The 15,897-nt window shown below is 45.8% G+C and overlaps 1 protein-coding gene across 3 annotated transcripts in view; it reads right to left on the minus strand.

Annotated features, from left to right (window-relative positions):
• Positions 1-15,897, minus strand: part of LOC115051426 (Krueppel-like factor 7) — a 77,109-nt gene that overhangs the window by 3,617 nt on the left and 57,595 nt on the right. For all 3 annotated transcript variants that reach the window (XM_029514837.1, XM_029514828.1, XM_029514821.1), the window contains 2 exons: positions 7,494-8,121; positions 1,280-1,403 (listed from right to left, as the gene is read on the minus strand). In XM_029514837.1, coding sequence (XP_029370697.1) covers positions 1,280-1,403; positions 7,494-8,121 — 752 coding nt within the window. The remainder of the gene's footprint in view (positions 1-1,279; positions 1,404-7,493; positions 8,122-15,897) is intronic.

Raw genomic sequence — 15,897 nt, forward strand, 5'->3', positions numbered from 1 at the left:
ACTACGTGACAGCTAACCCTAACCCTGACCCCAAAACAAGCAACCAGTCTAAAATCTACACTCCAGTTTGAAGTGTTTTGAGAATATGGCCACAGTCGTGTGGCGACAAGCCTCACTGTGGCAGGAACATGAATGTGTGATATGTGAATATTTTATAAAGTAGCAGCATTTATGGTGTAATTCCTTCAAAATTACCTTTTTGGGTAAACTTTCACCTGGGGTCCTCTGCCTTAAACACCATCGGGGCTTCTTGAGACAATATTGCTCAGAGATCCCTGAGGTGTCAGCGAGGGATGGACGGTTCACAGACACTGGATGTAATTAAAATGGAAGAAAGGATTTTTTTCCTTTTTTTTGTGGGTGTGTGTCTGGAGTTGAGCTGATTTTCTTTTTTTTTCCTTTTTTGTAGCGAATGAAGGCCACTGAATGGTTGATGAATCCATCACTGGGAGCCGGAAAATTAACATTTTGCTGTGCTTCATAATTAAACAGAAGCCAGGGCGACTAATTAAGAAGCAGAGTGAGATTGGACTCCTCAAAGTGACAAAGGCGTGCGGCCCCACGCCTCTGATGGGCTCATCTGCTTTGTCAGATGCTCAGAATTTAGGTTTGGTTAAGGTGGTTGGGTCACAGGGATCATGCCAGAAATCAGCCTGTAACTTAATTTACACTCTCACACACACACACACACACACCTGTAGTTTGGGTCACAACCCAAAACCCAACCCAACACAACCTCTATTATTAATTATTAACTCAACTCTGAATGTGTTAATATTAAATGAACCCCTTTATAATTTGTGATTTATGCCAAAGTCGTTCCCAAAAACTAGAGTTCAAGTCAAAATTGGCAAGTGGTAGTGCTAAAGAATTCCACAGCCATTTTACGCCTCTGTCCATGTGTGAAAACAGCCTCCAAATCAGGGCCTCGTGCTACTGAGCGAGAAGATTCACTATTAATATGCTGCACAGAGCCTGATGTGGGTATAGAGCAGGAACCTTTGGATTCCCAGTGAAATACTGAGCAGGTTGGGTCATGCGTGTGTTGCAGAGGAACGCTCATTAGTAATCGTGGCAGCAGGTTTTTAAACTGGGTCAGTACCAGACATGTTTGGGTGGGTTTACAGCGTCTTGTTGTACTTCTTCAATTGTGCACAAAAACACAGTGGGGAAAACGGAGCCCACTGTGCTAGTGGAAGTGCTTCAAATAACCCTTGGAAAATGGAAGAAAAAAAAATCTAAGGGAAAGGAAAGGAGGGAGAATTGTGTTTTGACAGACCTGTCACAGTGGTTGCACTTAAAAGGCTTGGCGCCGGTGTGTTTGCGGTAGTGCCTCGTCAGCTCGTCGCTCCGGGCGAATCGCCACTCGCAGCCCTCCCACGAGCACTTGTATGGTTTCTCACCTGGGGGATGAAAGCAAGAACGACAAGAAGAATCTGCGTAAGAACCTGTTTCATCGCTCATCAACCAATCACATGCCTGTTTGTCTTTTGTGGTCTCACATAAAATAAACCCCACTGTGACACTGGTGTGGAATCATGAATACAAATATTGGAGCCTTGAAGTTGGTGTTTGATTTGAAATATTGCGTTTAATGCTTTTTTATTTTACTTTTGTTGCAGTGGAAATTGAGCAAAGCGATGTTTAACGCCGGGCTGGCGAAGTTCCCACTGGTCTCCAATCTTGCTGAACATGCAGGAGAGGAGTAGGGGGGAAGAGAGGGGAAAAAGTGGAGTGGGTGAAAAGTGCTGCAGAAGTGGATTAAGGCAGAGGAGGCTGCAGATATGCGGGCAGGAGGAGGGGGAGGGGGAGGGAAGGTGGGCCGGGAGGCCCGATAATTAGGCCAGTCACACGGCATAATGGCAAGGAAGCCACAATCTGCCAGCTGCGTCCAGCTCTGTAGATGTCACCTGCATCAGTCACATCCCATCTGGACAGCTGGCTCGTGGCTGAATACAGACACACTGACACACTGACCAGCTCTGCTTGACTGGCTTTGGCACATCAACAACAACAAGAAAACAAAACAAAAAACAAAAACTGGTTTAATTTGTTGAATGTAATTAACAAAGGGAACACAATCAATGGCTCAACAGCTTTGTGAAGACAGCGAAAGGGCGGTTCGTTTGGAGACAGGACCGGTTTGCTGCATTAGCTACATCAGCTGTTGTGGAAACCTGCCAAGTGTGTCCAGATTTGTTCAGAAGCAGATAAAAATAAATCTATAACTTACCTAACCCCCTTTCTGAGTTCTAATTAAAATGAACCACTTCTCTGTTTTCAGTCTGGAATGCAGTTTTATGTCTATTTGGTCTTAAAATGCGAAAGGGACAACATTAGGAATCTTTCCATATGTGAGCTGCACTGTAGCGTCCTGCTGCGTCACAAGATGCTCCATTAGCAGGAATGATGTAAAGTTTGGTGGTGAGAAACAGAGGCATGTGATGAGGGGATAAATAAACACGTGACACTTTTTCCCTTTTTTAGAATCATTCCAGCTGGTCTCGCTCCAAAAGTACAAAATGCACAGAAGCTGATGAAGGACGCAAAAACAAACAGCCAGCCATCTTTATTTCTGATTTATTAGACACTAAAGTGTCTTATTTCAGATGAAATGATATTTGTGGCAGTTTAGAGAGATAGAAATGATGCAGGTCCCCTTTTAAATCTGTCCATGCGTGTCCCCATTGTGGACCTGTTTCCTTTCAAACTGCCTCACTTCCCAGATACACCCAGAACAGCAGGTCAGGGCCATCCGGCTCTGGCCAATGAGATTCCCGGGAGGCAGGGATGCCTGATTGTGTTACCTAGCAACGGGAGAGAGGAGGTGGGGTGTATATGTGTGTGTGTGTGAGGGAAAAAGAGAGAGAGAGCGAGGGAAGTGCAGTGAGGGGGGGTGTAGGCTGAAACATGAGAAGGCAATAGTCGGTGCAGCCGGCAGGATCTGGCAAACGGCACGCCGCCATAGCACCGGCCAATTACCGAGCACGCTGGTAGAGCACGGAGGCAGTTGCCTAGCAACGGTAACTGTAGAGCTGTAGTGGGCAAGAGGTGGGAGGGAGGGGGTGGGTGGGATGGTGGTGGTAGTAGTGATGGCGCTGCGGGGGGGAGGGAGAGAGGGGCACTAAGAGTACAGAGCCTGCAGCTGTACATAACCACTCAGCTACCGACTCCTCCAACGATATGCTGCCCTCCGTCGCCTAGCAACAGACACCCCCCCCCCCCCACCTCCTCCCCCAACCCCCATCAATCCTGCGCTCTCTTCTTCTTCTCACAGGTACACACTTTCCTTCGTCAACACACACAAACACACACTGGACTGCAACTTTGAGAACACAATGCTACATACAAAATGACTGACTGGCATCTTTAATGGCAATCAGTCACCTAATCCACGGGATTAGCCCAAACTCAGCAACATAATCTGATTATGCTATGTTACTTTTGGATTACTTTGCCTGTAAAACATATAATGTAGATTATTAGGCTAAGTGGATTACTGCTTCTGATTTAAAGAATCTGGAATTTGGTTGGTGCTGCATCTGAAACTAGTGTTCACTGCGTTATTCATGACGGCTCCCATTAGCTGGCACAATTTACTCATTTCAGGCACAAATAACAAACGATCAAAACGCTTTTCTGTTGTTGTTTTTTTTCTTTCTTTCTTTCTTTCTTTCTTTTTTTTTTTTGCAGTAATCAAATAAGCAATCAAATATTCCTCATCCATAATCTGATAACCGAGTCTTCCCTGAGTCGCTGTAATCCCATTATGTGTAATCTGTTACTTCCGAATGGTCTGACACACGCATGGATGCGCCCGCTCCAGCCACTCAGGTGCCAGTGTTGAAGTTAACTGCATTCCCTCCATTAGCCGGAGCTGAGGCAGGACATCCGGGGCCTCAGAGGTCATTAGAGAGGCTCTTGGAGAAACGTTTTATAGGCTCCTGCTCACAGCTCACACTGGCGATCCGCGAGAGGGAGAGGAAAGATGATAGATGAGAGAAATAAGGGAGGAGTAAATTATTTTAGAGAGGACTATAAGATCTGTCTTTATTGCCAAGGTGATTTAAATAAGAAGAGATGTCATTTCAATTTCTAGTCATTTAATGTGTGCAGTAAATTGTTTACCTTGAAGTAATAGCGTCTTATAAGTAGAAGAAACCTTTTTCTTTTGTACAATCTTGTTCACCATAAGCTTTATGGCCTGAATTATCTGGACACACTAAATTTGTGCAGCTGAGGCTGACTTTGGAACCTGGCTGCAGGGATTAGCTCTCCACTGAGCCACAATGCTCAACACTGATGCTGGGAGATAAGGCCTTGCACGCTCCAGAGTAACCCAAAGGTGCTACGGGGGCGGTTGAGGTCGGCGCTCTGTGCAAGTTCTGGTTCATCTGAACTGGGAAACAAGACGGGGACGCAGATTTTGACAGGTAAACTATTGGATATATTTAACAGGGATGTCCACATACATTCGGCCAAACGTCACAAACAATTTCTTGAATTTGTAAGTCCTAAGCGGCGGAAAGAGGAGCAAAGAACAGTACTGCAATAAGAGCACGAGAGACATACATAGATAGACATTGTAGGAAAACAGCAGGCGGAGAGAGAGCGAGAGGGGAAGATTCGAAACAAGGAAAGAGAGCGAGAGAGAGAGGGCTGAACAGCTCAACAGTCCTTGTGTTTTACCCGTTCCCTCACCCTGCCCAAAATCTAATTGTACCATTCCTTATCTGCCATAAGCCTATTCACAAAAAGCTCTACAGGGCACTGTCATTTCAACTCAGCCCGTCTAATTCCAGATTAAATCGTAGCCTTTTCTCTGTCAGTAATTTATGGAAATAACAACTAAGAAAAAGAGGATTTGAGTAATGACATCTTTAAACTTGTCGGGATAATGGCTCACTGAATGGGGGAGCCTGTGGCACTGCTGTCTTTTGCTGAAGAGGGTCGCTGTACTGTACCGCCTCCATCATCCACCAACCCAATTCCCATATTCTGTCTTCATCTACTCTTTGTCTCGCTCCATGCCAATCTCTCCTCTTCCTCTGCCTTCTCCTTTACCTTTTGTGTTGTCTTTTGTGATGTGATGCCGACGTTTCCCTCTTGATGATTCTACCTATCTATGGTGTGAATAGCAAAACGGATGCTTTTTGGGTGATGCTTTTATCCAAAGCACCTTAAGTGACAATGAAAAGCTTGAAGAGTAAGGGTTCCTCAAGGAGCCTCTTATGGTGCTATATGTAACATTATATGCCATTAAATCATTATAATGTCAATTTTTGAAACACATGGGATCGTAATTATGTTTTTGAAACGACATTTGGGCCTGATAAAGACGATGCTGCAGTTTTCTAGTAGACTAGTGCATACTAAATGCAAAATATTAGTATGCTAAGAGGCTTTTTGCAGGTATTTAGGTTGCAAACAGAGATTGAGATTTAGCGATAAGAAAGTACATAATATTAATATATAATGTTAGATATGCTAATTGTGTTGATTGCCAATTTGATACTTTCCATATTTACTCTTCAAAAAACATATCAATGTACAATATGAAATAGGATCAGCTATTTCATACTGTACATTGTACATACTACAAACCGAACACATTTGGATCTTTTTGTGTTTTAATGCTTCTTTGCTTAATGTCCATAAATCCAGACATGGGATTGTTTAAATAGAGTCTAAGTCGAACCCTGTGCTTGTTTTATCAGTGGGCTGCATCAGTGACACTGGTCTCTCAGTTGGCATGGCCGGTAATCACTGGGGCTGTAGAGATACCACACTGGGCCAATCAATGATCGCATGTCTGCATCTGTTGTTCCAGTCAGGTTCACGCCTCAACCTGTGGCGAACACCACCGAGAGTGTGATCACACATCCGATTTGTTCTTATTACATGAACATGCAGACATTGACAAGTCTCTTCAATTGTACCTCCGCTCGCCCCAACCGGAAAAAAATACAAGCAAAGCCAGAAAAAGTAAACAAGTCACATGTAGCATGTTTGTTCTTTGTGCGACAGCTTCGGTGATCAGTCAAACAAATAGAGCTCTGGTTTAGATGGTAGTGGTGGTGGCAGGGGGGGTGGAAAAAAAAAAAAAAAAAATCTAATTTCAGCGTCTGTAACTACGTTTAGCATGATGGATTCTGTTTGCTGTAGCTCCGCCAGCTAAAACACTTAAAGAAACAGATTTATGTTAGAATCAGTCCAGATGGTGGCCCACGACACAGTTAATCATTATTCGAAAGGATTTCCAAGCATGACCTGTGGCTGCTTATCAGGTGTCAATATTCATCTCATTATACCGCTGAATGCCTCTTTTGGAGGAGGGGTGGGCGGTGGGTCGACCTGCATTTTCAGACAGCTCACACCAGCAGAATGATAAAAGATATTATTCTCACTTTGCACAACAAACCAAAACAGAAAACGTTCACACTCCAAACATGTTTGGTGTGAACATGACCTGTAGGCAAAAGGGGCCGGAGGCTGAGCTGCTAATGAAAACAGACAGAAAACATGTGTTTGGTTAATTACTGGAAACGGCATCCCTCATCACCTGCCTCCTCAGATGTTAATCCACTGCTGAAACATATACCTCTTTGAAATTTTTTGACTCCTGCCTCTGCAAAATCAGACAGCCAGATTGCGAAGCGCTGACCTAGACTTATAGAAGGCATAGAGGACGGGAGGGCCTGAAATGAACTGGGGAAATGGTGGCCTATCCAGGTCAATCCATCCATCACTGTGCAGTTACTCAGATGGAGGACATCTCCCTGACAGGGGTCTGAGTGGTTTGGGATTGAGACGGAAGAGCAGGAGAGTTATAGCTCCCAAACCCTCCCCCCTTCTTTCTTGAGAAGAACCTTGACAAGGAGGACCTGTCCTGGTTTGGCACACAGAAGTAGTTAGGCAGAAAGAGAGGGATAAGAGAGGTGGGTTTTCCTAAATCATCACATTTTTATCTGACATGGGGGCCTTCTGGCAGAGGAGAGACCAGGCTTTACGTCTGTTCCCTGATCATCCAACTGTTTCTATGAACATTTCTTATCAGCTTATGCACATTTTGCTACTTGTTCTTAGAAAGTGGAGCAGGTGGATTTTCCTCAAATATCTCAAGTCAGGTTGTCGAGGAACTCAGACACAAGACCAGCTGGAAGGATGGAGTGCTCAAATTAACCATAGGGAGATAAAAAAAAAGGTTGATGCCTGTCTAGTCTGAAAACAACCCACATTTTATATCTTTTGTGTAGAAAAATGCTTACACTCTTTACTTCCCCCCTAAGACCAAAATAATTCCATCCAATTATTGTAAACCAGTCTAGAATCTAAATGATGATGGCACATAAAAAAAAAGCCTGTGCATTTCATTCCCTCGTACAAACTGAGGTCTGACTAATAGCTGAGCAGATTCCTTCTCAAAAATGCAATTACTGCTTCAGTTTCATCAAAAGTCCAATTAATGTGTGCGCTTTTGCACCAATTCTCACCTGTGTGTGTCCTCTGATGAGCCTTTAGGTGGGAGCTCTTGGTGTACACCTTCCTGCAGCCGTTGAACTGGCAGCGGTGAATCCTCTTCTTGTTCTCTGGGAGCTCCCCGACCCCCATCACACACGCAGCCCCCTCCTCTTCGTCCTTCACCCGGACAGGGAGGGTGTGCGCTGCCACCAACCGGGCGGCGCTAAGCCCCACCTTCCTGGCCACCAGCTTCAGGGTGAGCGTCCCATCAGCTGAGGCCGTCAGCGTCTGGTTGGGCTTGACCAGGTGGCGACCCAGTTCCGGTGATGACGGAGGTGTCAGGGAGGTGACGGCGCTCAGCTGGGCCTGGTGGACTCCCTCCATCCCTTCTACGTTTTCCACGCTCTGGCTTTTGGGTTTGAGGTCCCTTTTCATTGCACCAGCAGAGGGAAGGTTCTTCCGTGTTGGACAGAGGATCACGGGAGGTGGGCTGGGAGGTTCAGGGAGGCTGGGCATGCTGGGCAACAGAGCGGCTGTCAGCTCCTCCTCACCGTCCTCCTTCAGGTAGGCCGGAGTTAGGAGGCCATCCAAATCCTGATCAAAGAGTTCAGACAAACGCTTGGGCTCTGTCTGCAAATAGCGCTCCAGCTCAAGGCAGGTCTGTAAAAGAGAGACAGAGAAAAGACTCAATTCAGATTCCGTTCAGGCGAATACACATCCAAGCAACTGCTCTGAAAAATGCCCATCCTCACTCTAAAATCCCACTTGACCATTTTTACAGCCATTGGATCATCTGATATGCCCTTTCACACTGTGGAAAGAAAATCTGCATGGTGCCATCCAATCACCCAGACAGGCAACTCAGCAGCTCTGCCAGCTGTCATATGTGCACACGCGCAGATAGCCCGCAAGACAGCCCAGATTACCTGGCAGTGCCGGCAAGATGCCTGATTACACACTGATTGATTGCAACCTCTGTAGCGCGGAATGAAAGCGAGGCGAGTGGATAGTGAGAGGAGAACTCCTATCAAACAACATTTTATAGAGCTTTGACAAACCATGTGTGCTCCGGCATCCACTGAGCCAAGATAGGAAGATTTATTCAGCTGTAGTTATGGTCTGCTTCATCCTTATTACTCCAAACACCTCTCCCTGTGGAGGGCAAATAAAAGACTGCAATCCTCGATTTCTGTGAACTGGCATTCTGAGGAGTCTATTACTTTGCAACAAGCTGGCAAGGTTCTGAAAAGGGAGGGAAAGAGATGCTCCATGTCCAAGGATGATGCTATTATGTCTGAATGGACAGCGCCAGCTTGATCCCAGGGATGGCTGTGTTTCGCTTGTAGCCACTAAACCGTTTTGACAGCTGATATGGAGACTAGCAGCTCCACTGGGCGCCTGCAACTCACCACTTCATTTGTGTATAAATAGGCACTGACAGATAGAGGTGCTAGTTCCATTATCAGGAATAAGGTTGTACAGACTGAACACATCAGAGACATTTACAATCTTTCAGTCTCCCCCTCCCCATCCTCCCACCCTTCTTTCTCCTGTTTGTACCTTCTAAAAATAAAACCACCTTTTCGGGGGGCGAGGGGGGCTGGGGGTTGGTTCTGTTGCTAAGGGAGTATTTCTACTCTAAGTTTCTTCTTCCAGGAACAAAAATAAAAGGACTTTGGAGTTTGGTTGTTTTCTTTTTCTTTTTTTTTATGTTTGCTGTATTTGCATATTGGCATCAAATTAAAAAGCTACTCAAGACCACATCTACAGTGAGAAGTGAAGATAATGTCCTCCTCCCTCTGCTGCACGCCTACATGGTTTTTTTGTTTTCTGTCATGCTTTTTAAAAAATAACTTCTTTCCTGCACTGTCTGAAAGGCCTCTGCCGTTTCCTTAATGGCTACAGACAGCATGTCCTGATCATTCACTATTCCATTCAGAGCTAAATTAAATATTGAAGAAGTTGAGACACGATGAAGGGAATAGCATGCCGCTGTTCCACAAGGTACTAAAGAAGACTATTTGCAGGATCTTTCCACCCATCCATCCCTCACACCCTTCTCCATCTCACTCATTTTCACCGTTACCCTTCTTTCTGTCTTTCTACTTCCCCTACCCCTTATTCATTCTCCAAAATCACCCCTTTTCTTTCCTTCTTTTTTCTCATTGTGGGTTCTTCCGCTGTCAAGGTGAGGGCTAATTATGGTGTAAAATCTTCTAGTTGAAGGGGACCTTATTCAGCAAAATGCTGAGGACGGCACATCAATTTGAGTGTGTGTGCGAGAGAGGTAGAGATAGTTCAAGAGAGCAGAAAAGAGGATGGAAAAGGATAAATGAGAAAAGAGGGTAAGCAGAAGCTGAGTGGAATGGAGGTGGAAGGAGGAGGAGATTGATGGAGGGGCAAGGTGAAGAAGAAGGAGAGAGAGCGGGGGTAAGGTCTTGACTTCATTTTCTCTGTGGGGGGTGAATCCTTTTTGGAAGTGTGACATTTGGCGTAACAGGATCCTGTCAGCGGGCAACACCCCCAGACACACACGCACACACACACACACACAAAAAAAAGAGGGATCATGCACAGTAAATGTTAGGCTACAACCCACGGCGATGTGCCGGGATGTGCTCAGGTGTCAGCTGTGACACAACAAGATGCATGATGTGTGTGTGTTTCCATGAGTGTGTCGGTGGATGCACTGTACTTGCAGGCATGTGCCCAGACAGAACACGGGGCAAATAAGACGGATGAAAGAGGCTGCAGGTGAGGGGGTGGCAGGTATGACAAGCTTATCATACGCGCTTTTCCCCCATCCTTCTTTCTGCCATTACACCGTCATCCTCCCCCTGAAACACGCACACCTTCCTGTCCCTCACCCCTTCCCCTCAGGAGGTGGTGACATTAACATTGTTGGCTAGAAGGTCATGCAGTAGATCATCGGCTCATGTGTGTATCGTGTAGCATAGTGTGGCTGTATTATGTGTACTGCATGCAGCTGCATATTATTATGCTAATTTGCTTGTGTGTGTGTGTGTGCACCTATTTGTGCAAGCCACATAATTGTTTTTCTCTGTGTGTAGTTATGCAGCTCTTGTGCGTGTGTGTGCACGCCAACACCTACGCCACCTGCATAAACAAGTCTATTTACCACTTTCGTGGGCTAAAGTGAATGTGCAACTTGAGTGTGTTTGTGTAGGACTCAAGAGCCAAAAGTGTTGCACAATGGCCAAGATAAGGGAGCGCTAAGGGACCGTGTTGACTCTTTGGGGAGTCCAAGAGAGTCTGTCCACCTTCAGGCCTGAGGTAGCCACTCTGGCAGCTCGGGTTGGTAGGTTGATGTGGGACTGTCCCCCAAACCAGATCCAAGACAATAATTCCTCTCCAACTTCTCTGGTCAGCCACTTTCAGGTCACATCAGGCAACGTCTCAGGTAATGATGAATGGAAACGGGACTAAACGCGGTCAAAGTTGAAAGGGAGGTCTGGCTGCAGTGCTGAGGCATAAAACCCATCACAGCGCTACAGCGCTGCAGAAAATTAAGAAATTGTGACTCCAGTTTTATTTACTGTTGCTGACAGGTTGCAACTTCATTTCATTATTGACATTCCAAAATTAGTTTGAGTAAAGCATCTAATTTAGACCTTTAAATAAATAAAAAAGCCATTTCCCAGAGTGGCAAGTGATTTAAAAGAGAGGAAAGCAACAAACTGATTTTCAAAGTCTGAAATTGAAAACAATTTCTTTTAACTGAATTAATTAAGCAATTATGGAATTAGCAGACTAAAATTTGAACATGGTTTTGTTTCACTGATCGATGGCTGCATCACAATAAAGACAATGCAACTCATGGGAAAATCTGGATGGTCGAAATGTTCAGGACTTTTCTTGACATGCAAAATTAAATATGCATTGTTTTTCTAGAAGAAACACTTAAAATGAATAATAAGCTTGATGAAACATGGGAAAATAAATTCAAAGCCGGAGAAAATTGTCGGCATAAGGTTCAGGTCAGGTCACAGCTCCTCAACTAAGGTCAAATCACATGAATGTGGACGCTTTACCTCCCTCCACTTTGTGTTCTTCACCCATGACAGCATCAAAAGCCAATGAAAAGGGAGAAGTGACCCAAAGATAAATGCACTCCTTCACAAACACCAAAATGAACACAATGAATAATGCAGCTGAACACACCTCAGGTTAGTGAGGCTTAAAATACAGCAGGTGTAAGAAATGTTCGCTGATCACGAGACACGCTTTTTGCAAACAGGCTGAGAACTGCGCACCGTTCGCTCGCTTCTACTTTTCATTTTCAGGCTTTCAAGTAAAAAAAGCCTTTCTCTCCTCCTCCTCTTTCGTGGGGCCCCTCGGCCTGGCAGCTGATCCTCTCTCCCCACGTCACCTCCCTTCACATTTGGCCCCGCTGAACCGCCTGCCATCACCATCAAAGCGCAGGCTGCCTCCAACTGTTAGCACCCCACCACGTTGCTAATAAAAAGCCTGGGTTATAAATATGAACAGAAGAGCATGCATAATGCCCTAAAGGAAGGCCCAAAACACCACTAAACAGATAAATGTAATGGGGCGGATATGGCTCATTAATTTTAGGATGATCGTGTTTAGTTTTTACAGATGCTCTGATAGAGACAAGGTGCTATGAATAATATTCACCGAGGTTTAAAAGGGCAAGACTGTAAGGGGGGCTCCGAGCTAGAAGGGGGATATGCAGCATTATCGTTGTTTTGTCACATCTTTTCAGATATGACCCATGATTCCCGGCAGCATCATCCTCGCTGGGCTGCATGATGCTGGCTTTGTGGTAATTACTTTGAGTCGAATCACAGTAGCTACTGCAATATATTGGCAAAAGTGGTCTCTTGTATGTGGTTAAATTCAGAAATTCACCTCAACAATAGCCTCCCACAAACTGGAAGACAATCCTCTTAACCTGCTGACATTATGTTTTGATTTCATGGCTCAGGCCGATTTGATCAGGTTCAGGTTTGACGGCTCGGTTTAAAAAATGAGTAACATTCACGTCATGGGTGATTCCACATCGACTGACCTGTGCTGTTGCTTCTCCTTCTGTTGTTCCGCATTCATGTGACAGCTTGTGCTCTTATATAAATTGCTCAACTCAGTTGGCTACATAAAAATAATTTCGGCCTCGGTTTTAATTTGCAGTGCCATACCACTGTCACGCCAGCTCTGATTAAAACCCTTCACAGAAATTCATCACACGCAGTTTTGGCCTACAGGTGACAATGAACAACGACCACATCAGCTCTCACATCAACCACGCAATGAACCAGGTGACCGAAAAGGTTTCTCGCAGCTGCTCTTTTAACTTTACGGACTTTATTTACAGCCATCTCTGTTTGTTGTTGCAGTTTTATCTCAAGAAAAGTTTGGCCAGTCATTTGATTCACAGTGCGTGCTTGCCCATAGGTGTGTGTGTGTGTGCGCGCGTGTGTGTGTGTCTTGTCCTGACACAGTATAGCGCCTGTGTCTCCCATTGATCTGCTGAGCCGGGCCAAGCCTTCACTTTGAGGTGACAGCTAAATGACCAGTAGCCCTAGGCAGTGCCATCTCGCCAACAGCCTCTGTGTGTGTGTGTGTGTGTGTTTATGTCCCAGTGCCTAATCGATACGAAATGATACCATGCAGGAGCTCATCAGCGGTGGCCATAGCAGCTGACAGAGACGGTAATCTATAGCTCGGCTGGGCAATACTTGCACAGCAAACCCCCCCCAAAAAACACACACACACACACACACACAAAAATCTCCAAAAAGTAACCCCCCCCGTAAATTCCCCCTTCAGGGCTTTTAGCGCCTTGTGTTCACTTGCTAAGAGCGCCGGCCTCCAGATTTCAGACTCCTTTGAGAGCAGCATGGCGTCATTGGCTGATCCCAGTTGAGCGGGGAACCTGCCCTACGGGGACTGAGGGGAGGGGAAGGGAGGGGGAACCGGTAGGGAGATAATGCTTCATTTTCCTCGACACTAATCTGAACAGCAGAGCGCCCTTCGCATCGCCCTGTTACTCTCAAAGGAGAGGGCGGCAAGAGATGCAGCGTCTGGCTAGGAGGGATGTCGGGGCTCCCGGTGTCCCGACAGAGAGCAGAGGTGGAATCAGGAGAGACACAAAGAGGGGGAGAGGCTACACCAATTTATCTGGCTTCACACAGAGCGAGAGAGCTGAAGAAACAGGTATGAGTACGAGCGATGCAAAGAAGCTGATGCATAAGCAAGAAAATAAAATGGCATCACAGATGAGGAAGAACTGCAAGAAAGGGAAAGATATGAAGCCTGAAAAGTCAGAAGAGACAGGAGTTCTCCTCCTCGTCTTCATTGACTAACCATCTCCATCTCTGCAGACAGCCGGGCCTTACTTAGCTTCAGATAACATGGCACAGAAACAGCTTAATTACAGACGCGGCCTTATCAAACGACATTAGCCTCGCAGTAATAATCAGAGCCGCTGTCAAAGCCTGGCGACGCAGCACCTTGAGGCAGTTTTACACGGTGTGGGCTTCGGGCTGATAACAGACTGCCAGTTGTTAAATCACAATTTGCTGACAGAGTTTGAGGGAATAATGCACATTTGGTTATAAAGCTGACACCTCCTTTACACGCAGTCGGCCTTGTTTTGGATGGGCGCGCTAACAGATCTGAAGCGGCACTAGGGCAGCATGTGCACTTCTTGGATCTCTTCGTTTCCAGGTGAGAAACCTCCAAACTAAACTCTTACTTAGTTTTCTGAAGGTTTTTGGACAACATGTGCATTTTAGTGATGGAAGGAAAGGTGGGGATGGGGGGGGGGGGCATCTTCAAAGCAGCTTTCATCTAGCCAAGGAAGCCACAATGATGGAGCACTCAGAGAGTGAAGGAGGGAAAAAAACCTGATGACCTCTGCTTAATGGAGCAGAGAGACATTTCCCAAGCAGACACAACAGAGAGCGCACATCCTCATCATCCAGGCACCCTCCACCCCACCCAAAACCACCAGCCCCTCCTCTCTGTCTACCATCACACAACATGATTACCGCCCACCGCCAAGGAAGTCTGTGTTATGTGATGAAAAGCTGAAGAATATCAGCAAAAAACTGCACAATCACCAAACTAGATAAATAATGGAAGCATTTCTTGTTTTCCAATGCTGTTTGGAGAAAATATGAAGCAAAGCGAAGAAGTGTTGAATTGGATTTCAGAAGAATAGAGCAATTCATCCATACAGAAGAGATGAATTAAATCAGCCTGCCATTTTTGACATTAAAGACATATAATATTGATATCGATCTTCGTATCGCATCTAAAATCTTGGCAGGAACCTGGCGAGCGGTAATTATGTTTTACAGCCTAAATCGTAAACAGCCCGCACATATCTGTGTTTTTGCAGTGCTACAATAAACATAGATAATCCATCCTTCCCCCAAAAGCGGAAAGTAAGCCTGACAAGTAAACAGGCTGAACTCATGAAGATCTGCTGACCTTGAGAGCGATACAGACAATATTAAGAGGTCTTAGTGCTCAGGATACAACAAGTGAATGGCGTATAAAGACCTCTGCTGCTCGCTCTAAATAGCTTGTGACAAAGTGTGGAAAACGTCTTTGTTCTGGTATTAAATCTGGGATAGGAGAGTTTAGGGGGGAAATAGGATCGAGCAGAGAAGATGCACCTTGAGACTGAGGGGGATGAATGATGGTTAGGGGGATGAGATTGGAGAGAAGAGGAGAATTGCATGGAGGATGCTGTAGAGGAGGAGGAGGGGGGGTTATAATCCCAATGACTGGAGCAGTGTTGCACTCGCTGGGGAGGGGAACTCTGTCTCTCTTTAACTGGATTTGGGTGAGCTGCTGTATATCGGCGTATGAGTCGCCAAGCGCTCCCTCTCAGCTGTCAAAACCATCCTAATCTAATCAGGAGACATTTCAGCCATTTGCTTTCAACACGGAAAAGTGCAGAGTGCATATTGGACATGTGTGTGTGTGTGAGGCAGAACATCTACATGTGTGTGCGCTGATAGAGGAGGGGCGGCAACAACAGTGGTTTTACACCGGGGCGAGCAGCTTGCAGCAGGATTTGGGGAGTCTGCGCTCCGGATGTGAGGCCCCCATTGTGTGCGGCAGGCTGGCTAATCTTCATTACCGCACACAATGACGGGGCAAGAGAATGGGCCCTTGGCTGGAAAAGGCACAGAGAAACAAAAGGGTGGCGAGTGGTGAAAAAGAGAAAGAGAGAGAGCAGGGAGGAGGGCTGGAAATAACAGAGAGGGGAGAGATAAAGGGGACAGTGAAGCAGAAAAACTCTGCTTCCTCCTCATACAGTGCCAGTCAGAGAGGGACGCTCTGTACTCCAATCACGTCCACAAACCGTGAAGTGCAACTGTTGTGCTGTGCCTGCACTGATAAGAGCCAAAATGGTTCTTCTTGCATGCTTGTCGATGG

Source organism: Echeneis naucrates, chromosome 2, assembly GCF_900963305.1.
Source record: "Echeneis naucrates chromosome 2, fEcheNa1.1, whole genome shotgun sequence".
NCBI classification, from domain to species: Eukaryota; Metazoa; Chordata; class Actinopteri; order Carangiformes; family Echeneidae; genus Echeneis; species Echeneis naucrates.